Raw genomic sequence first — 21,576 nt, 5'->3', positions numbered from 1 at the left:
CAACTGTTTCTAAAATAAGATTCAACATCTGGACGTTGCCTTTCGACTTTTGGGAACTCCAGTGTCCGCACTTTTGAGACACGTCAAGATAAAAACATCTCATCACATAATGGCAATGGCTTTTTATTATATATTTATTTTACGAAATATTTTCTTTTGAAATTGAAGCAAACGAAAAAACTCATTTCAGAGCTGAGAGATTTTCATTTGCACACTAAATTGTATGTAGATACACACACACACACACACACACACACACACACACACACACACACACACACACACACACACACACACACACACACACACACACACACACACACTCTTGGCGTATTATTCATCGCCCGTCTCGACTATATACATAGTATATCTGTTTGAGATTTCGGGGATTGAGATTTTGTCGCGCAATTGCCTGCAAAAGGCCAAATCATTTCACATACTTTGACATTTTTTTATCTGGTTATGCACTAATTAAGTAATTATGTGGCGTTCACACACACTGACGCATTGACGCACGCGTCTACATATAGATATACACGGCTTTTTGTTTTGGCACTCAAATGAAATTGCGTATACGCCGCGTATCCCTTGAACGCTCGCAAAAAACACCGCACACTTCGAAGTCAATGCAGCAACTGAAAGTCTTTTTCGAAAATGCCACAAATATGGCTCACACACACGCACACACACACACTCACTTGGGAAAGAGAGCGAACTAAGAAAATTCTTCGAAAAATATTTCAGAATTTCCATGGCGATCTTTTTTTTTTTTTCGTTGTTGGTTGTTTCTTTTTATTTTTGAGCGATGTCTATGAAATATTCTTGACAGCATACGAGCATGCTCGGCACACACTTCGAACATTTCGAACAGTGACTAACACTTGTCTCTCGCCTTCGACACGTGTGGTCAAGCAAAAATGAGAGACATCCCCACATGACACTGACATAAATCAGACGATGCCGACGACATTTTGTCAACTGACTCAGTCGAACACTACTTTTATCACTTTTATGGTTTATTTAGAAACAATAATTAATATCATGAAAATGGAAATGAAGACTACTAATTAACAGGTTAGTTAAATTCTGAACCATCCCTTATGATCTTCTTTTTTCGTTGCTGGCGCCGCAACTTCTACAATTTCCGCAACCTCTTCTACTTCTTCAGCTTCCGCATCTGACGTCTCTGCGGCATCCTCTGCAAGAGTTAATCTGGCCATTGTTGGCGCAATGGCCACGGGAATATCCCCTCCAGACATCCCCACATGACACCGACATAAATCAGACGATGCCGACGACATTTTGTCCACTGACTCAGTCGAACACTACTTTTATCACTTTTATGGTTTATTTAGAAACAATAATTAATATCATGAAAATGCAAATGAACACTACTAATTAACAGGTTAGTTAAATTCTGAACCATCCCTTATGATCTTCTTTTTTCGTTGCTGGCGCCGCAACTTCTACAATTTCCGCAACCTCTGCTACTTCCTCAGCTTCCACAGCTTCCGCATCTGACGTCTCTTCGGCATCCTCTGCAAGAGTTAATCTGGCCATTGTTGGCGCAATGGCAACCGGAATATCCCTCGTTTTCCGTGCTGGCAAAATTGGCACTGGATAACCGTAGACGGCGCTGCTGTAAATCTGCACATTCTCCACATCTCCCTTGACCTTAAGGAAACGCACCGAGGCAAAGGTCAAACGATGCTTGTACTGCGCAAAGTGCAGACCGTTAACCGATATCAGATAATAGGCGGCCGTCACAAGCACTTGAATGGTGAATGGAGCGCCTGGTCTGAAAAGGAAAGGCAGCTCCGAGGTGTCATCCTCATGGCCCCAATCACCTTCGATTTTTGTATTGCGCACAACGGATCTTTCCTGAAGTCGTGTGGAAATATGCAAAGCAATATCGTGTTCCTCGTCATCGTACATAAAGTTAATGGAGAATCTGCAATAAAAATTAATAAAATAATTAAAATCTGATTCAATCAATTGTAATTGCTGCGGCTTACTTGTTTGCATCGTCGAGAATTCGGCCGCAGAAGACGAAATTGTATCCTTCGTTGAGCTCGCCAATTGCCGCCACATTCTCGTTGAGGGGCAGTTCAGTAAAATCACCAACCGATGGCTAAATATGTGTGTAATTAAAATGAGGTATTTAAATTGATTGATACTGAAACGGGATGGTGATGTCTTCTTACGCCGAAATTGGGAAATTGGTTTGGAAAACCATTTAGAAAAGTGCGGTAAATCTGATTGATTTCCACATCGCCATCGATACGCAACACACGAACTGACTCATAGGCTAAACGATGGTTATACTGGGCGAATGCTTGATTATTTATCGATATCAAGTAGTTTTCCCTTGTGACGAGCACTTGTATCTTGAACCGGTGACCACGCTCCAGGGGGAATTTTATGGGAGAGGCAACTTCTTCAGGACCCCAGACTCCATTTGTTTTGGTATTACGCACAATGTATTTACGATGGAAACGTGGATTCACATGCAAAGCAGTATTCTGAGCTTCGTCATCAAGGCAAAAGTTTATGGAGAAGCTGTTAAGAGTAAAGCTATTAATATTAAAGTAGATTGACAGTTATAAATGTAACTTACCTCTCGCACTTTTTGTTAACGTAACCCAAGAAGGTGAAACTCATGCCTTCGACCAAAGCATCAATATGAGTGCTATTGTTTGTGATGGGCAAATCCAAATATTCATCATAGTTATCCTGTGGTAAAATTGATTACAAATTATATAATTCTTAACTTATATAAAGCAACAGTACTTACCACAATAGCATCCTCAATGGGATGCTCGACCTCAACGTAATACGGCGAATTGGGAATTTCATAGCCTGAAAACCTGACGACCACTTTGTGTGTACCAACCTCTTTAGGCATATACGAAATCGTGTAGGTGAGATTCATGTCATTGTTAAAGTAAGCATAAGCTCGCTCAATCTCTCCGCTTGGTGCCTCAACATCGACCTCAACATCGCCTAAGGCATGCGAATTAATAATTGTATAAATAATGTGTTAAAAGTAAACTCACCATTGCCGACGGCAACAGTTTCCACAGTGAATTTGACTGTGGTGCCAATGATAGTGCCAGTAGGTTCCAGACCAGGACCATAAGCACGCAGTCCTTCGAGTGAAGGAGGACTAACAACAGTTGGTACACTAATAACACTGTGAAAGATATTATATTAGATATAGTAGTGGTTGATTATTGTTAGGGCCTAAAAGTATGCAACGTTTTTGTACAAAGCAAATTCAAAGCGAAGCGACAACATAAATTTTGCCTATAGCATTTAAGCATTGCATACTTTTAAGCGCATATTAAAAAGTCAGCCAATTGCAATTTTACTTTTTCTTACCTGTTGGGATCCGTCTTCTCACGCAATGGCGCACCCTCCTTGAGCTTGGCATTTGGATATTGCGACAAGTATGTCATGACAGACTGCTCATCCACATTGGGATCGACCAGCTCCTCTGGCCTGATCAGTTGACGCACATCGAGCCAATCATCGGCCAAGGTCATGGCCTCAGCGGCATTGCGCACAGAATCCTCAGGGTCCCAGAGCTCCCAGTCGGGACAGAGACCAGGTGCACAGGCATCCACCAAAGCGCCCACAGGTTTGCCTGTGGTCCAGTCATGGGTAAAGTTCTTGATGGGCATGTCGGGCAGCTTAAGCTGAATCCAGTTTAATAGGCTGCGAAAGGAAAAGATTTAATATGAAGAGCAAGTATAAAACAAAAATTTACTATATATTACCGCTGCTTGGGTGTCAGGCCTGATTCTTGCTGCGTCTCTTCGCCATCCCAGCTGGGCAATGATATCGAGTAGTGGAGAATAAGAGTCCATACTAAGCCCAAGATTAGCTTCAGATGGCAGTCGACAATGTGAGATGAGTCTACATAAAATTCAAAGCAAATACATATAGAATTTAATATTATTGCATAATAATGGCACATTTAAAAGTATTTTGCTATCTCTCACTCTCTGTTTGCAGTTAATTTACCACCTGATAACCACAAATAGAAATTGAGTCACGTCCGAAAAGAAGTATTGACAACTCACCAATATTGACAATTTTAATGCCCTCTGCCTCAAGGAATTCGAGTGCAATCGATACATTCTCCAATTTCTGGGTACGGAATGTCGGATTCTTATTGTAACGCGGGATACGCTCATGAGACAACACTTCGACGAGAAGAATCAAACGAAGGCCATCGGAGAAATCCGTTTCCAAGTTCTCGATCGAACTGTCGACCGTCTTCAGATGTTCGTTGGCCCAACGTGTGAAGGTGTTTTGTTGGATCTTCTTCCATGGGGCATCGCCCGAAATGCGAATACGTTCAGCGTCCATATCGAATTATATATATATATATTTGGTTTCAATGCACAGTCAGTCTATTTATAAGTAAATTTCACTTTGGTTTTTATCAGAGTTCCTTTCCGTTTGGCGTTTGAAAGCGTTGTGGCTACTCAAGTTTGGGGTCGGACTACTTATTCAAGATAATGTCTCGCTCGTTAACAATCCCCGACTGACTTTGACTGAGTAACATGTATTTGTCGCCTTATCTCATTGCTTTAACAGAAACATTGCAATTCTTCCATACCCTGTACTCATATTAAGATGTTTCAATAAAGTTATGAAAGAGAATTTCAGAGCTATCTCTGCACTTATCTTCACTATCTACTTACGGATTATTATGAAGCAGAAGGTGAAAGCAGACTGAGAAGTATTTTTATCAATAATTTCACAACTACAGGGTATAATTTGTTTATACATTTTCACCATCGGCTTTCTTATCACTCGCATAAAACTTGGGGTAAAACACGAATTTGTCATTGTACGAGCCCAATGCAAATAGAATCGCGTTGATTGTAAATTGACTTAGTCAGTTATTTTAATAGGTGTTTATACTTTGAATTCGCGTTGTCTAAATTATCACATAAGTAGATAAGATATCATATCGGTGAAATTTCCTGTGGGAATTCGCATTAAAATTCACCAAATAAGTAACAATATCATCGATTTTTTTTTAATATTGATTCATTCAAGTCTATTAAGAATTGTTTGTCAATATTTGTAATAGTCAGTCAAGTGTGAAAATCAGTTCAGTTCTTGGTAGACCCCGAAAGGAATAGGTGACAAATTCGCAAGTGCAATGAACTGAAGTGATTAATAAGTTTTTCTAGCAAAAATCGACAATGTTTATGTTTAGTTTATAAAAAGAAATGAAGTATTAAACCAAATTGTTAAAAAGTGAAATGGGGATTTGCAGTTTATACCAAATATCTATAAAGAGAAGTTATTATCAGCATTGATAATACATAAATATTAATGGAAATAATGAAATACATGAGTATGGAATATAATAAACAAAAAAATTAAATGATTTTTTGAGAAAAAATGAGAAAAATTACAATATAAAACAAAAAAATATTAATTACTAATCACCCGAAATGAGCAAAAATCAACATGAAATTGTTCTCACGGCATTAAATAAAATTTATAAAATGTATAACTGAAGAATATAATATTTAATGGTTATTTGAACAAATGAATATCATAATTAAATATAAATACAATGAAAATATATTAATATGAATATTAATTATAAAAAAATTAATGAAAATAATATTTAAATAAAACTACAATTAGTGTAAATCGTAATCCTGAATAATCATTGTGTAAAAATATATATTTTCAGAAAATCAAAATAAATGCAAGTTCAAATTTATAATATTCATAACGAAGTAACTAATTAATAATCTGCTGATACACCTGTCCACATCGACTATTTCCGCTCATCACCTGCCGCATCCAGTCCGTGTAATAACGCACATCCATGAACACATCTGGTACACCTGTGGCACAGGGTACCACAAAGTTGAGTATGCCAATCAGTTGACCATCGTGTACCAGAGGTCCGCCCGTGTCCCCGTGACAGGCGCCGACATTTACCTGTCGTAGAGCGCAGAGATGACAAGGCCCCAGTTCCACATCATCGTACAACGAGAGTCGCGTTGCACATTCCACCCCAGAAATGCGATTCTGATGCACACGTTGCATTATTGTAGGATTTGTTCCTGATACCGATTGTGTGCCCCAACCGGTAAAAACAATCTGAGAAGTGCCCACGGGAGTGAATTCAGTTGCCACTGGCACCGGCTGAGTAAGTTCATCGTAGACAATAGTTTCATTAAGCTGCAGCAGCGCAATATCATTGTGATACTTGGGAGAATCGTAGTTGCAGTGTAAATAGATGGCACTGGGATAATAGACAGCTCCCGGTTGAGTGTAGCGTAAGGTGCCCACAGCAACCTGCAGACGATCCGCTGGCCAACCCCTGACACAGTGTCCAGCTGTAAGTATCCATCGTTGTGCTAGGATAGCGCCGCCACACAGATGACTTCCTACGAGCGTCTGCAGTGAGATCTGATAGGGAGCTTCACCCTCAACGGCATTCTGACCGCCGACAATTGAATCAACTGGTTGCGCAACAAGTGAAAGTAACAGGATCACCGAATGTATCAGCAACAGTTGGAGGTGTGTTCGTTGTGTCATATTGGATATCCAAGTGGCGACTGACAGTAAATAGTTCTCCACTTGTTGGACATATCTGAATAGAAATCGAGGCAATCTGGACTTTTGATAATTGTTATGCACATCATAAACTGATTTTATATCGCAATTATCGATAACCTGACAAGACTTTTGAGTACATTCTGACTATCGCAGCCCCAGTGCAACCATAAACTGTCCAAGCGGAATCATAAAGATAAAGTCGCCAGCAATGAATGAACCTTTTGATAAAACTCCCGGCACATTAGCCAACAGTTTGTGCCTGTCCGTCAAAGTCGCAAGATGAAGTTTCTCCACCTGGGTCTATTCCTATTCCTGTTGCTGCATCCTGGTTCGCTGGGCAAGCGCTACCAGCAGATGCATGCTGCGAATATTCCTCGAATCGATGGTCGCATTATGGGCGGTCAGACGGCTGAGGTTGGCTCTGCTCCCTATCAGGTTTCGTTGCAGCCCATCGTTGGTTATCACAACTGCGGTGGGGCTATCATCAATGAACGTTGGATTGCCACCGCCGGACATTGTGTGGAAACATTTCCACCGGAATTTATTGTCGTTGTAACGGGTACCAATCGCTATTTGGAACCCGGTGCGGTCTACTACACCGAGGAGGTGCATTTGCATTGTCTGTACGATCAGCCCTATATGCACAATGATATTGCGCTTATTAAGCTCACCCAGAACATTACCTTCAATGCATTGACACAACCTATTGCTCTGCCCACGCGTCCTACGCGTGAGGGCGATGAGATTGTGCTCACCGGTTGGGGCGCTGAGGTGGCCTATGGCGAGGCTCAAGAGGAACTGCAGAAACTTGACTTGGGCTTTGTCAAACTATCCGAGTGCTATGACATTTTCAATCAAACCAGCAACATGGGCGTCGGTCATCTTTGCACCTTCTCCAAGCAGGGCGAGGGCTCCTGCCATGGAGATTCAGGTGGTCCGCTTGTGAGCAATGGCGAACTCGTGGGCTTGGTCAACTGGGGCAGACCTTGTGGTCAAGGTTTCCCGGATGTGCAGGCTAATGTGTACTATTATCTGGACTGGATCAGGAATGTGCTGAGCGGCAACTCCAAGTGCAGTACGTGAACTTAATTGTATGCAGTAAATAAAGTTTTGAATAAAAATGTTTTGGCAGTTTTTTTTAGTAGATATAGCAAAGGTATCATCAAAATGTGATCCAAGTAACTTTATTGCATAACTTTTCTACAAGAAAACAAAGCCCTTGCTTCCAAATGGAATTACAATCTTACATCTACTTTGCAAGTTATGCAATAACGTAAATGTCCAGTTGAATTTTAAAGCTTCAACCTTGAACACACCCTGAACACGATATCGTAATCAGTTAGATAAGTTCCAAACAACAACAACAACAACTATGCAGAAGAGTTGTAAATTAAATAGCTTAGTACATCGACTACTCGAACCATTTATGGGTGGTTCACGACCCAGCTAAATTGTTAGTTTATTTATTAGCTTAGTATTTAGTTTTAAATATTTATTTTATTAATTTACTTGGTTAGCAATTGAAACTAAATCGGATATCGAGTCTTACTTATCAGTAGGGATAGTTGCTAGCATAGCAATGGCAGGTCTTGCAGCTGGACTCCGCCATTGTGCGTTGAATCCAGTCACGATAATAGTACGTTGAGGCATAACTGTCGGGATAGCCAATTGCACATGGATGTCCCCAGTTGACCAGGCCATACAACACATTATCTTGCACAACCGGACCACCTGAATCACCATGACAAGCGCCCTGACCTTCGTCAGTTAGGGTGCAGACGTGACCATAACCATTCGAGGGATCACCACCCATAATCTCCTGGCACGAATTGTAGTCCACATAGGTGAGAGAGGCCTGCTGCAAAACATCCGGAGTATCGCCCCACAAGTACGTCGATCCCCAACCAGTGAGCAACAGCTTGGTGCCATTGGCCGGTAGGCCAGAGGGCAAGGCGATGGGTTGTGTTACCTGATTCCACACAATCGAATCATTCAAGCGAATCAGCGCAATGTCATTGTGAAAATTTGGAGAGTTGTAGTTGCAGTGCACCCAATGCTCATCCACAAAGTATGTGGCATTAGGTTTCTGCCATTCTATAGTACCGGTGATCACACGTAGATATGTTGGATTATAGCCATAGACACAATGCGCTGCTGTCAATACCCATTTCTCAGCGATGATGGCTCCTCCGCACATGTGATCACCATACATGCCCTGAAGGGAGATTTGATAAGGTGCCATTCCCACGAACGCATCAAAGCCATTGACAACGCGAGAATCGAATCTTTCGTCCTTGGTCTTTTCCATTAGCAGCTCGAGCTGCTCAGCAGTCATCTCGGGCATTCGTTTGCCGCTTAGTTCGCTGCTCCAGCTGAGGAGCAGCAACAGGATCGCTGCACTGGCAAAGCGATTCCACATAGTGCTAACGAATGAATCTCAAAACGCGTATTAAACATTTCGTCAGGTCGTGATTTGGCTTTTATACTCGCAAAAAAAAATCATAGAATGACATATATGTATATGATCGTTGTTTTATCGTAAATCGGAATCGATATTGTCCAGTTAATGGTATCTAGTCCATAAATTGATAGAGGCACGTTCTGATTAGGAGTTTGTGGCAGGGTAATTAATATCGCCGAGGGACTATGGACGACGATATGCTGGCGATGATTTAACAGCAAATAAAATAATTACGCTTGGTATTAAGCGATAAACATAACGTTACTTGAATACTCTTAAAAAATAATACCTAGATAGCTTAATTAATATCTAGTCATCTAATGAAGATTTTCATCTAAAGCGCACCACTTGCAAAAAAAATGTTGCATACTTTTGGGCCGCCATTTTTACAGCACTTAAAACAGCAACAACGACACGTGGGTTTGTGTCTTTGCTAAGCAGTGGAAAGATTGTCTCTTAAATTCATTTGCATCACTAAAAATTCTTGCAGTTTGCATCTGAATGTATCTTAAACCTGCACAAAAATCTGTAGATAAAAATCTCCAAATACCCAATATTTTATCTTGCTTAGTTCCCCAAAATAATCGGACTTTGTTTTTACAGTCTATTTCGCCATTTTTATTAACTTATTAATAATACAAACTTGATAGCCACAAATTTTCCTATAACAACAAGCCAATAAAATCGCACACAAAAAACCAACAAACATGTAAACAAATAAGAATGACTTGCTGGCTTGACCACTAGCAGAAAAATGTCCACTCATTGGTCAATAAATGACAAATCAATTGACCCGCTGCTTACAGCCTGCAATGGTGCGACGTATCCACTCCGTATAGTATATGGTATTGGCATGCATATCGGGCTTGCCAACGGCGCAAGGGGCGCCCCAGTTGACCAAGCCCACCAGCTTGTTCTCCCACATTAGCGGTCCGCCAGAGTCGCCATTGCAAGAACCCTCACCTTCCTTGGTGAAGGTGCAAATGTGTCCAATGTCCACGCTATCGGTGCCGTCCCAAAGAGCCTTGCAGTCAGCATGATCGATGACAGTCAAATTGATAGTTTGTAGTTTCTCCATTGCTGGCCAATTGAGTTCCGGAGCACCCCAACCAGTTAAAGTCACCGTAGCACCCGCTGGCGGATACTCTCTGCTTAGCTGAACTGGCTGAGTACGTTCATTAAACACAATCGAATCGTTCAGATGAAACAGTCCAATATCATTGGTATATATGGCTGGGATATCGTAACACGAGTGCACTATAGCCTCATCGGGAAAGAGTATTTGACCGGGCACCAGACGCTCATTGGTGCCCACAATAATTCGCAGATCAGCGAGATTAAAGTCGAGGGCGCAGTGTCCAGCGGTGAGTATCCAACGATCGTCGAGTATAACCCCGCCACAGATATTTGTTCTCCAAGCAGTTTGTATCGAGACCTGATAAGGTGCCGCCCCCCTCCTCGGCGTCCTGACCGCCAACAATACGATTGCCGTATGTGGCGAATTTATGAGGCATGCGCTTGCCCACGGTGACGTCAATGGAACAGCCCAAAATCAGCAGCAGAAGCAGCAGACAGGTGAAAATGCGCATCCAGTGCGATGTAGACAGCATGATGATGAATGTGTTCCTTGAAGTTTACGAGTCCGACTGCAATTAAATGACCAGCAATGAAGATTGGAATGACCCAAGTCGAAGCTTTTATAACTACCATTTATCGCAACTGGAAGCTTTAACCACATAACGATTGTCGACCAACGGCTATCGACGCCGGTTTTTCTATCTTTACAATGGCCAAGGATAAAAACCCAAAAACACGGCAAAACTAGCTCCAATTGGGAGGCATCATAAAGTGGCGAGCGATTAGATGGAGACCGCAAAATCTCAGCGGTCTATATATTTGCAGTGTTTCGACTGGCTTTCCAGCAAATACACTTCGAATGCCCGCCATGAATGTCCCAATGTACTTATCGTTCCCGGTACTAGCCAAACCCATAAATGTGAAGCTCGATAAGAGCTGTCCGATGTATAATGCCTGGTTGAATTTTCCATGTATTTTAGTTTCACTTTGCACTGTACAACAATGAGATCATTACTGCTCAGCTTTAGCTTTTGCCTCTTGCTCTTTGTCGCCTCTTCCGAGGCACTGCGTCTGCGTGGCGAACAGCAGCCAGCTCAAAGGGCAGCTAATAGCGTTCGCTATGCCTCCCGACTTGATGCGTCATCACCTCAAGGACGTGTGGTTGGCGGCAGCACGGTTAACATTGGAGAATGGCCCTGGATGGTTTCCATCCAGAATCAATATGGTATGGACTTTTGCGGTGGCGTCGTGATCAATGAAACGTGGATTCTGACAGCAGCCAGCTGCGTTTCCGGTTTGCGTGCCCGCAATGTGATCGCTGTCACCGGCACCGTGGACACTTACAACTTCTCTTCCCCATACTACCTTGTGGATGAAATCCACATTCATTGCAACTTTGATAAGCCGTTGTATCACAACGATATTGCTCTGCTGCATGTGAATGAGAACATTGAACTGAACGACGAGACAGCAATCATTCCTCTCAACGAGATCGATGAGTTGCAGGAGGGCGAGAAGTTATCCTTTGCCGGCTGGGGCACCCCATCTGCCGATGGCACTCGCTCGAGGTACTTGCTAAAGTCCGACGGCACCTACATTGATGTGGAGAAGTGTCGCAGCGAACTGGGCGACACCGAGGATGTGGATCTGGGACATGTTTGTGTGCAAATGGCAGCGGGCAAGGGCACCTGTCATGGCGACACCGGCGGACCGTTGATCAATGAGCAGGGCGAACTTGTGGGCATTGGCAATTGGGGTGTACCGTGCGGTCTTGGCTATCCGGATGTTTATGCCCGCGTGGCCTTCTACAGCGATTGGATACGCACCATCATCAACGGCTGTGGCATTGCTTAGATTACCAACACTTTACTTATCGAAACACATGATTTTCAGCTTGTTGTGCTGCAATAAATGCTATGCGATTTTTACGATTACATATGGTTTTATTCTGATTGATATTAGTTCTTGTTATATGGCTGGTCATTAATATCCAACGACCAGTTTTGCTGCTTGACATTGGTTCACTTTCAAATCAGTCCACTTTTATCGGAGCTTCTTTAAACATGTCTTCCTTAATCGGTGCGTTCCTTTTCCTGCTGCTCGTGTCCTCATCACACGGCGCTGGTCGTCGTGATTTTCAGCCTGTGGTCGCGTCTAAGATGAACGCCAATTCCCGCATCATTGGAGGTGAAACAGCTGCTTTGGGTGCAGCACCTTACCAAGTGTCCATTCAGAATTCGTTTGGGTAAGTGACAGCTAGGAGTAAATGAAAGGAAGCTGAGTTATAAAAGTGATCTCTTAAGAATAATAGTTGAAATGAATAAGAAATATTTTAAAATCTTGACAATATTAAACAAAATTGTGAAATAGTCAACGGCATACTCGTACTTAAATTGTAAACTATTCAGATAAGGAAACGGATTACAAAGAAACCATAAATTCAGTTCAAGGAACACATGATTTCTAATGACTATAATACTAATGATATATATTGAACATTTGATATTTCGGAAAATATCCATTAGTAAATCGGCAAATATCATTATCTAATCAATATTAACATATTTCGTTACGATTGAAGGCTACTAAAACTAAAAACTAAAATATTTGAGTTCACATCAAAATTATATCAAATAATAATTTAAGAGCAAATCTGAGTATATCTATTAGATTTCGTAAAGTGAAATAGAAACTAAAATCAATATTAACTTAGTGTCACGTATCCTTTATTACGATTTAAGGATATTAAATTCGGCGTTGTATAATTGTATGGGAAATAAATTTCATTAGAAATGAGGTTTATAGAATATTTTACACAACTCAACCAAAGATTTCACTGTAATCTAAGCTATAAGATAAAATTCTCAACGAATTTAAATATATACACAATAAATGAGAAACCCATTTTAACTACATACCAAAATTTAAAGTACTCTAATAAATAACACATTTACATTTACTTTAAATATAACTTCAACTCTTGATCCTTTTCAGCAATCACATGTGTGGCGGTGTTATCATTCACGATCAATACATTCTGACCGCAGCTAGTTGCTTGGCTGGTCTGCACAAGAGCAACGTGAAGACCGTGATGAGCACCAACGATTGGACTGGTCCAGCGTGGGAATATTACACCGAGGAGATCATTCTCCACTGCAAGTTCGATCAGCCGCTGTATCACAACGATATTGCGCTGATCAAGATGCAGACACTTGTGGCCTACGATGACGTCACTCAGAACATCACTTTGGCTGGTGTCGATGATCTGGTTGAGGGCGAGAAGCTCACGATGACAGGCTGGGGATACGCCCAGGAGCAAGGAGAATATGTTTATGACCTCAAGCAATTGGAAGTCAGCTATGTGCCATCCTCACAATGCAATTCCACATATGGTTACACTAAAGATCTGGATGTGGGACATTTGTGTGCTGTGGGAAGCGTTGGCAATGGCGCCTGTCATGGTGATCATGGCGGTCCTCTGGTTGATAGCCAAGGACGTCTTGTGGGCATTGGCAATTGGGGAGTGCCGTGTGGTCGCGGATTCCCAGATGTGTTTGCGCGTGTCAGCTATTACTACGATTGGATTCAGTCCACGATCAATGGCTGTGCCATCACCGAGTAGTAAGGCTTATTAAAGTTTAGGTAAGCCATCGAAAGACAGGAAAAACTTGTGGGCAGAGAGTATCGTATGGACACTGTTATCCATATGTCTTTGCCCTCTACAGCAATTGCTTAGATTATTTTTATGTATTTTATTTTTATCATTATCGATACTTGATTTCGCTCATTGCGCCGCAATAAATGCTATGCGATTTGTTCGATTCCATGAAGTATGTGTTGACTGTTTTATTGCACATTGGATATTACGTCTAGTTATATGATTGGTCAATAATATCCAAACACCAGTCATGCACCTTTTTAGTTGGTTGTCTTCAAATCAGTCTACTTTGGTCAGAGCTTCCTTCAACATGTCTTGCTTAGAAGGCGGATTTCTTTTTGTCCTTTATTTTATCCTGCCTATCTCTCAGTTACACTTGAATTCTTGGATCATTGAAGGTGAAGCAGTAACTTTGGATACAGCTCCTTATTAAGAATCTATACTTAATTGATATATGTAAGTACGAAATACATATAAATACAACAATTATAAAAATGATGATATATTTCCGAAATGAATTTAGTGAAAAAAATGCAAATTATTTAGAAAGATATAATTCAGAACTTATTAAATCTATAATCTAGTATTTACATCTTTAAATAAACAAGTAAGAAAGCTACAGTCGAGTGTACTCGACTGTGAGATACCTACTACCCATTTTGAATAAAAGCAATATATTTTGCGGTATTATTCTCAAAATATACCAAATATACTGCAAAAATACTAAAAATATACCAAATGGTATATGTGGTATATCGATATAGTACCGCATTCAAAATATACCATAGACGGCACAATATACCAGATTGTCGGTCAAAGCAACTCAGACCTATAGTAAGTAGGCGTTTTGCCCATACAAAAGTATTTCTTTAATTACTTCCACAATTTTTTCCGATCGAAACCAAATTTTCAGGGATCATAACTACTATAGCTATTACTGTATATACCAAAATTCGTAACTCTAGCTTTAAAATTACGCTTGTTATTCGATTTTTTTGATTTGCAGGGGCGGAAGTGGGCGTGGCAAAAATTTGAAACAAACTTGATCTGCGTGCAAACATATCAAATGCTGTCGAAAAAATTATAGCTCTATCTCTTATAGTCTCTGAGATCTAGGTGTTCATACGGACAGACGGACAGACGGACAGACGGACGGACGGACAGACGGACAGACGGACATGGCTATATCGTCTCGGCTGTTGACGCTGATCAAGAATATATATACTTTATAGGGTCGGAGATGCCTCCTTCTACCTGTTACATACATTTCCTGCCGGCACAAAGTTATAATACCCTTCTACCCTATGGGTAGCGGGTATAAAAAGAAAATGTATAAGATTCTTATAAAAGTTTTTGAGATTAAATAACATACAATGAATTCAATTAATTCAGAGGAGAAGTGTGATCAAAACTTATATATGATTTATATTTATAGAATTTTCAATCAATTATATTTTACAATTACTAAGATTCAAGATTTCAGAAGGCCAACTTATGATCCGTTTGTTCATAGCCAAGGCCGTCTCTTGGGTAATTGGAAAGTGCCTTATCATTGCGGATTCCCAAATGTGTTACTATTACGATTGGAATCAGTCTACAATCAATGGCTGTCGTAAGTAATTTTTTTTGATTGGAATCTTTTGAAGTTTAAACGTCTGGAGATTGTCCACAGACAATTTGTGAACTTTGCAGCCACTCAAAATAAGACTTGACGAAATGTCTGCTCTTAATTACCAAATTTGACGCTTATCTGTTAAGACCAAAAAAAGAAAGCTACAGGGGAATGTAATAGACTTTAGAATACCCGATATAATATAGAACATACAAGTAATAATAATAATGTAAGCTGATATTAAGAAAGAAACTAATTGCAATGACCAAAAGATTATAAAAGAATATAAAAGAGTGGTGATAAGGTAATTTAGTTATTGGGGACTAAAAATTTCATATATACATATATATATATGAATTATAATATAACCATGTTATATGACGCTTCAAAATGAGTTCAATGGAAATGTCTACAACAATCTTTATCTATACAAAGTAAGTATGGTAAACAAACTTTCAAACTCTTGCTCTTATAGTCTATGACAGACAGAAAAGCAAAATGCCATATCTTTGTTGGTGCTGATAATGAATATAACTATATTCTATTAACTATTATATGGTATATTATATTAAATTGTTCTACCCCAACAATTGTCTTTTCCCCAAACGTGTTTATACCCATTTGCCGAGTGAGAGTTACAGGTATATTAACTTTGCAAAATGTATACCAATTATTATTTTAATAGCCTCTGTAATCTATTGCCCAGTTTTTTTTTGGAAAGTTCCGTTCTCGTGCCGTCTACAGATCGTTAACAGCGCAAAGTCCGCGACAACGCGACGTATGAGTAATCTGTTGCTATAAATTCAATTGAAGTGATGTGTTGTCACTTGCAGCCACGACTGAGTGACTTTGCTTTCGGTACTTATTCCATTTTGCGAGAATTTCGAGCATTATCAGCGTATTGGCTATGGTAATGTCACTATCGGAACTTCCCCAGAATTGCGTATCATGGCTTATCAAAAAGCGTTCGAAGAAAGCAAACGCCGAAGATAAGCCGAGTCAAACAACAGGTAGCTAGCGACTATAAAAGGAATACCACCTGCATGATATTGACAATTCGAAATCGAAAGTCGAAACAACGCGTACTAAATACACACAAAATGAAGTTCCTTATTCTACTTGCCACACTTTTGGCCTGCGAGGCACGCGAACTTGGATTAGGCAAACGTGCCAGCCATCAATTGGATATCGATGTAGTGCGTCCGGAGTCGCGTATTGTGGGCGGCTCAGATGCTCCACAAGCTTTCGCTCCTTACCAAGTCTCAATCATGAACACTTTTGGCGAACACGTTTGCGGCGGCAGCATCATCGATGAGAACTGGATACTCACAGCTGCCCATTGCACTGAATGGCCCAAACAGTATCTCAAAATCGTCACCGGCAGCAATGATTACACCAAACCAGGTGCGGAGTATTCTGTGGATATTGTAAAGAAGCATTGCGAGCACGATAAACCCGCCTATCACAATGATATTGCTCTCTTGCACGTCGCCACGCCCATTGTCTTTGATGAGCACACTCAGCCCATCAAGATGGCCACCAAGGATTCACTGAACGCAGGCGACAAAGTCACACTCACTGGCTGGGGTAGCATCAAGGCCTGGGGACGTTATGTCACCCAGCTGCAGAAGATTGAGCTCGCCTACTTGGCGCACTCGGACTGCGAGTCAAAGGTGAGGAATGCCAAATGGCTGGGCGAAGGACATCTCTGCACCCTGACCAAGGAAGGCGAGGGATCCTGCCACGGCGACTCTGGTGGTCCTCTGGTCGATGAGAATAACACCTTGGTTGGCGTCGTCAATTGGGGCGAAGCCTGTGCTCTTGGCTACCCAGATGTGTTTGCCTCCGTGCAATACTATCAACCCTGGATCACAGAGATGATGACACCAGAAGGCGTTGCCTGTTCGTAAACTCTCTCAACTCACAGAGGAAACACAGGGAGGTCAATAGACCCCATAAAAACCTTAACTATATACCAAAGAACAAAAGCCCCACCGAACAAAAAACCTAGTCTGTAGCTCAACCATATTTATCAAATTTATATATCGCAAAATATAAAATATTTATGAACAACAATTACTGGTTTTTATTACTTTATCAACTTGTTATTTAAAACAGACGATCTTGGCCCTTTCTTTAGGAATTAAACTTCTGAAATACTCCGAGAAATTGACCGAAAAATTGCATCAAAGCTGATGTTAATCGGCTTCATAAAGATACCTAAAACGTCATTCTACAGTTCAGCTCTATATATCGTAAAATATAAAATATTTATGAGCAACAATTGCTACTCTTTATTACTTTATTTACTTGTTTTTTAAAAAACCTCCAAGGTGGCTTATTTACTTCCAAGGTAAATTTCTTAAACAACACTTGAATCATTATCCTAAAAATAAGATCGAGGCAGCGGCTAATCTACTTCATAAAGATATATCAAATGGTAATCTATAGTCCAGTAATATATCGTAAAATATTAAGTTTTTATGCCTAATTTATTCGTTATTTAGAAAAACCCAAGGCGCTTTCTTTTCATAAAAAAGTACTATATATGTTATTATGATCCTAATTTCTAGCTAGCTATCCCCAATCAGAGATAGGATCAGCACATAGGTCAATCTGCTCCATAAAGATACCTTACTAACCTAGTCTATAGTCCAGTCGTATTTATCGAAAGTATATATCCCAAATATAACGTATTTATAACCTTCACTTATCGGCCTCAATTAATTTATGAACTTTCCAACTTAATAAGGCCCCAGGCGGTTTCATCCTCGCCGAAAAGATGGCCAGTTTAGTCATAAAATCCAATTGTCCAATCGCATGAGTCTCTGTCTAAAATTAGCCGAGTCAGCTGCACAATCGATGGCCTGTTGGTCAGCGTCGTGGTTGGATTGATAAGCCAACCAATCAAATTATTATCTAACTCTCTCGCTCTCTCTCGCTCTTTCTGTAAGGAGGTAAGGGATCAATATTTGACTCTTATTCAAACAATAGTTTCAAGTGTTAATAAATTGTTGTCTGTTGTCTTCAGATTCTTTTGAAGAGTTTTGTTAAGTAATGTAAAGTTAAGTATGTTTTAATGTGAGATTTTTTTTAGAAGCATGAGTCACTTTTTAAACTAGTATTTGGAGGGTGAAGTACCTTATACAAAAAATAGTAATACGTATCTTTAGAGATAGGAATTTGTGAGTAAAAGTTGGTGCTATTTTTAGAATTAAACTTTTAAACTTTTCACCTTTAAGTTGTAGGATTTTTCTTGTTAGTAGGATTTTCTTGTTATTAGGTAATTGTTAAAATGCTTTTAAATGGCGCTCAACACATCTTTATTTACAGCATTTCAATAATTTCGTTATTATTCTTTGAATGGTTTTTATTAGACGCAATTTTATATAATTCCAAGAACTGATATTGTATATGGTCTGTCAATTTATATCATGTCTAGTCTTCTTTATAGAGCTCCCAGCTCAGTCTTTCGATATGCCTTAAATTCATAAATAAGAAGTGCTTTTTTATTAATTAACTCTTCCATGAATACTAAATTTATTACTGTATTTATCTACGGATTCATTTTAAATCTCACTAGAATATTCACTCTGTGTTTGTTATTAATATCTACTGATTCATTTTAAACCTTTGTAGAGTATTTTCCTGTATTAATTATTAATATCTACTGATTCATTTTAAACCTCTGTAGAATATTCGCAAGTGTTGTGACCAAGAACTTTTAGACCGGCAAACAAAGTTAAGTTATCAATTTGTAGATTGCGTGTGCTTTAGTCTATTTCTTTCCTGATACTCGTTGCACAGCTTGAGCTTGAGCACTTGAGTTTTGCTTATCAATGTCGACCTTCTGTTCAAGTGCTCGCCAGACAAGTGTTTGGAACCCCTACAGCGGGGTATCCATGTCTGTGTGTGTGTCTGGCATTTAAAGTAGACGAACTTCTAGGCAATAAAAGGCAACAAAATGTGGCAAGCTAAATGCAGTTAACTTCGCTACCTCAATTACAATGTTGGTGTTGCTTTTGTTGATCGGGGCTGTGACTGGAGAGGTATTCGATGAGTTACTTTATCCACCGCAGTTCACCAAGGAGCGCATTGTGGGCGGCGAGGATGCACCCGCTGGCATGGCGCCTTATCAGATCTCGCTTCAGGGCATGAAGAGTGGACAACATTCGTGTGGCGGAGCAATCATCGATGAACGCTGGATAGTCACAGCTGCACATTGTATTCACGGTAAATCAGCGAATGCTCTGAGAGTGCTGACTGGCACACAGGATCTGCAGCAGAATGACACCAAGTATTATTATGTGGACAGAATCGTGGAGCATTGCAACTACGAACCACGCAAGTATCGCAACGATATTGCTTTGTTGCATCTCAACGAATCGATTGTCTTTAACAACGCTACACAGCTGGTGGAGTTGCAGCATGAACCGCTTGCGGCAGGCGATATGTTGCTGCTCACAGGTTGGGGCACGCTCTCGCTGGGTGGCGAAGTGCCCGCCAAGTTGCAACGCCTCGAGGTGGAGTACGTGCCCTTTGAGCAGTGTCGCGAGGGGCATGGCAACAGCACCAATGTGGACATTGGACACGTGTGCACCTACAACGACAAGGGACGCGGTGCATGCCACGGCGACTCTGGTGGCCCATTGGTGCACAATGGCAAGCTTGTGGCATTGGTCAACTGGGGCATGCCTTGTGCGCGTGGCAAGCCCGATGCCAATGCTGGCATTGCCTACTATCACGACTTTATACGCACACATCTCAGTCTCAGTCAGCAGGAGGAAGCGGAAGTGGAAGGAGAAGGAGAAGAGGGAGCAAGGATATGCGTCGAGCTCATTGCAACTGAATCTCAATTAAATCTCTACCAACTCACTTTGAATATTGTATTTTAATAATATATTTCCACTCACTTTTAAATAGATCAAGTGAATTTATCCAAATAGTAAAAATGTTTTTTATTCCGGGATTTTGCATAAAGGGTTTCTTTTAAAAACAAGTTTTATATTCATGAATGTTAATTTTAGATTGAGATTATTTTGACTTTTTAAATAAAGAATTTATACTAAAACAAGTAAATAAGACTCCTACATTATAGTAAATCTTTTACTTAAAATACCGAAATGAAATGCATATAAAATTAACATCCAAAAATAAATTCATTTTAGTTTTAATTAAAGGATTTTTTAAAGAAGTTTATTTTGAAATAAATTTCTTTCTTTCTAAAGTTAATATTACATTTTATTTTGGTATTTTTAATCAAGTTTGTATTATTGAACAAGTTTATTATTTTTCAGCATTAATTTCAGACTTCAATAACACATTTTAAATAAAGAATTTATTATTTAATAAGTTTCTTATGTTTCAACATTAATTTCAGATTTAATTTGGGTATTTTTGAAAAAAGGATTCATTTTGAATTATATTTCCTAATTCTTAAGGTAAATTTTAGATTTCATTTTAGCATTTTTAATAAAAGATGTATTATTAAATGAGTTTCTTATTAAAATATAGTAATAAATAATAAATTTTGGTGTTTTCCCATTTTGTCTTTTAATTTTAAGGGACAGATTTGAATAGTATCAACTCCTTTCAACTGATATCACAACCAAGTCAAGGTCGTCGCCTCTTCGAATAACGAAACCGCAGCTACAGCAGCTAACGCCTAACAATAACTTCGAGTTGCTGCAACAAACAACAAATCATTTGCATGGCAAAACCAACATAAAGACATAAAATTCCAAAGCTGAAAGAGTTCAAGAGGCGGCAACTGAAAGTTGCCTATTGTTACACCTGATGGCAATCTATTGTTTTGTGCTAACAAATCAACTTGATAAGCTTAATATGAATCAAAGTTGACTTTATTTCCAAACGTTGTTAAACACTTGTCGCTGGTGTCGATTATGAGCTCGAATTAACAGGCAATTGATTGTCACCTCAATGTAAAGCAAGTGGTGAGGATTTTGCAATCTGAAGCAGGTAAAAGATTTCATGATAAGCTAGGCGCTAATATTACGCAACATGTAACAAAGAGAGGCATCAAGTATACGACGCGTAAGCAAGCGAAGTTAACTAATAAAGAGGAAGTAACACGAATTGAAGGAGTAGAAATAGTTTAATGCGTAGTTTAACATTTTGTATCTAAAGAACAATCAATTGTCAAAA

General features: G+C 39.9%; 9 protein-coding genes across 9 annotated transcripts; 5 read left to right on the top strand and 4 right to left on the bottom strand.

The window, feature by feature from the left end:
• Positions 1–995: 995 nt before the first annotated feature.
• On the bottom strand, positions 996–4,501 carry LOC133837279 (uncharacterized). The gene is made up of 9 exons (XM_062267976.1): positions 4,086–4,501; positions 3,780–3,918; positions 3,382–3,717; positions 3,057–3,193; positions 2,795–3,003; positions 2,618–2,733; positions 2,205–2,559; positions 2,016–2,131; positions 996–1,951 (listed from the first exon to the last, which is right to left on the bottom strand). The coding sequence occupies exons 1-9, from the start codon at positions 4,372–4,374 to the stop codon at positions 1,411–1,413; spliced, it is 2,238 nt and encodes a 745-aa protein (XP_062123960.1). The 5' UTR covers positions 4,375–4,501; the 3' UTR covers positions 996–1,410.
• Positions 4,502–5,698: 1,197 nt separating this feature from the next.
• On the bottom strand, positions 5,699–6,610 carry LOC133837738 (chymotrypsin-2). The gene has a single exon (XM_062268599.1). It carries the CDS (start codon positions 6,580–6,582, stop codon positions 5,776–5,778), a length of 807 nt encoding a protein of 268 aa, XP_062124583.1. The 5' UTR covers positions 6,583–6,610; the 3' UTR covers positions 5,699–5,775.
• A 233-nt stretch (positions 6,611–6,843) lies between these two features.
• LOC133837739 (chymotrypsin-2) lies at positions 6,844–7,724 on the top strand. Its single transcript, XM_062268600.1, has one exon. The coding sequence runs from the start codon at positions 6,883–6,885 to the stop codon at positions 7,684–7,686; it is 804 nt and encodes a 267-aa protein (XP_062124584.1). The 5' UTR covers positions 6,844–6,882; the 3' UTR covers positions 7,687–7,724.
• A 356-nt stretch (positions 7,725–8,080) lies between these two features.
• LOC133837737 (chymotrypsin-2) lies at positions 8,081–9,052 on the bottom strand. Its single transcript, XM_062268598.1, has one exon. The coding sequence runs from the start codon at positions 9,020–9,022 to the stop codon at positions 8,156–8,158; it is 867 nt and encodes a 288-aa protein (XP_062124582.1). The 5' UTR covers positions 9,023–9,052; the 3' UTR covers positions 8,081–8,155.
• A 612-nt stretch (positions 9,053–9,664) lies between these two features.
• On the bottom strand, positions 9,665–10,977 carry LOC133837477 (chymotrypsin-1). The gene is given in 3 exon segments (XM_062268254.1): positions 9,665–10,517; positions 10,519–10,710; positions 10,772–10,977. Coding segments are annotated over 2 exon segments (825 nt in total). The 5' UTR covers positions 10,675–10,710; positions 10,772–10,977; the 3' UTR covers positions 9,665–9,848.
• A 139-nt stretch (positions 10,978–11,116) lies between these two features.
• On the top strand, positions 11,117–12,072 carry LOC133837476 (chymotrypsin-2). The gene has a single exon (XM_062268253.1). The coding sequence runs from the start codon at positions 11,144–11,146 to the stop codon at positions 11,993–11,995; it is 852 nt and encodes a 283-aa protein (XP_062124237.1). The 5' UTR covers positions 11,117–11,143; the 3' UTR covers positions 11,996–12,072.
• A 96-nt stretch (positions 12,073–12,168) lies between these two features.
• On the top strand, positions 12,169–13,971 carry LOC133837478 (chymotrypsin-2). Its single transcript, XM_062268255.1, has 2 exons — positions 12,169–12,386; positions 13,136–13,971. The coding sequence occupies exons 1-2, from the start codon at positions 12,205–12,207 to the stop codon at positions 13,761–13,763; spliced, it is 810 nt and encodes a 269-aa protein (XP_062124239.1). The 5' UTR covers positions 12,169–12,204; the 3' UTR covers positions 13,764–13,971.
• A 2,482-nt stretch (positions 13,972–16,453) lies between these two features.
• LOC133838309 (chymotrypsin-1) lies at positions 16,454–17,487 on the top strand. The gene has a single exon (XM_062269375.1). The coding sequence runs from the start codon at positions 16,455–16,457 to the stop codon at positions 17,319–17,321; it is 867 nt and encodes a 288-aa protein (XP_062125359.1). The 5' UTR covers position 16,454; the 3' UTR covers positions 17,322–17,487.
• Positions 17,488–19,326: 1,839 nt separating this feature from the next.
• LOC133837472 (chymotrypsin-2) lies at positions 19,327–20,355 on the top strand. Its single transcript, XM_062268246.1, has one exon. The coding sequence runs from the start codon at positions 19,419–19,421 to the stop codon at positions 20,304–20,306; it is 888 nt and encodes a 295-aa protein (XP_062124230.1). The 5' UTR covers positions 19,327–19,418; the 3' UTR covers positions 20,307–20,355.
• The last annotated feature ends 1,221 nt before the right edge of the window (positions 20,356–21,576 follow it).

The sequence above is a fragment of the Drosophila sulfurigaster genome, chromosome 2R (assembly GCF_023558435.1).
Source record: "Drosophila sulfurigaster albostrigata strain 15112-1811.04 chromosome 2R, ASM2355843v2, whole genome shotgun sequence".
NCBI lineage: Eukaryota > Metazoa > Arthropoda > Insecta > Diptera > Drosophilidae > Drosophila > Drosophila sulfurigaster.
This window is presented reverse-complemented; position numbering and strand designations above follow the sequence as displayed.

Excerpts from the sequence above, each read along its gene's own strand:
- LOC133837739 (XM_062268600.1), top strand. The coding sequence starts at position 6,883 with ATGAAGTTTCTCCACCTGGGTCTATTCCTATTCCTGTTGCTGCATCCT.
- LOC133837472 (XM_062268246.1), top strand. The coding sequence starts at position 19,419 with ATGTTGGTGTTGCTTTTGTTGATCGGGGCTGTGACTGGAGAGGTATTC.
- LOC133838309 (XM_062269375.1), top strand. The coding sequence starts at position 16,455 with ATGATATTGACAATTCGAAATCGAAAGTCGAAACAACGCGTACTAAAT.
- LOC133837737 (XM_062268598.1), bottom strand. The coding sequence starts at position 9,022 with ATGTGGAATCGCTTTGCCAGTGCAGCGATCCTGTTGCTGCTCCTCAGC.
- LOC133837279 (XM_062267976.1), bottom strand. The coding sequence starts at position 4,374 with ATGGACGCTGAACGTATTCGCATTTCGGGCGATGCCCCATGGAAGAAG. Across the intron at positions 3,718-3,779 it reads GGCCTGACACCCAAGCAGCG|CCTATTAAACTGGATTCAGC; the intron begins GTAATATATAGT and ends TTCCTTTCGCAG. Across the intron at positions 2,560-2,617 it reads GTTAACAAAAAGTGCGAGAG|CTTCTCCATAAACTTTTGCC; the intron begins GTAAGTTACATT and ends TACTCTTAACAG.
- LOC133837478 (XM_062268255.1), top strand. The coding sequence starts at position 12,205 with ATGTCTTCCTTAATCGGTGCGTTCCTTTTCCTGCTGCTCGTGTCCTCA. Across the intron at positions 12,387-13,135 it reads TCCATTCAGAATTCGTTTGG|CAATCACATGTGTGGCGGTG; the intron begins GTAAGTGACAGC and ends GATCCTTTTCAG.
- LOC133837738 (XM_062268599.1), bottom strand. The coding sequence starts at position 6,582 with ATGACACAACGAACACACCTCCAACTGTTGCTGATACATTCGGTGATC.
- LOC133837476 (XM_062268253.1), top strand. The coding sequence starts at position 11,144 with ATGAGATCATTACTGCTCAGCTTTAGCTTTTGCCTCTTGCTCTTTGTC.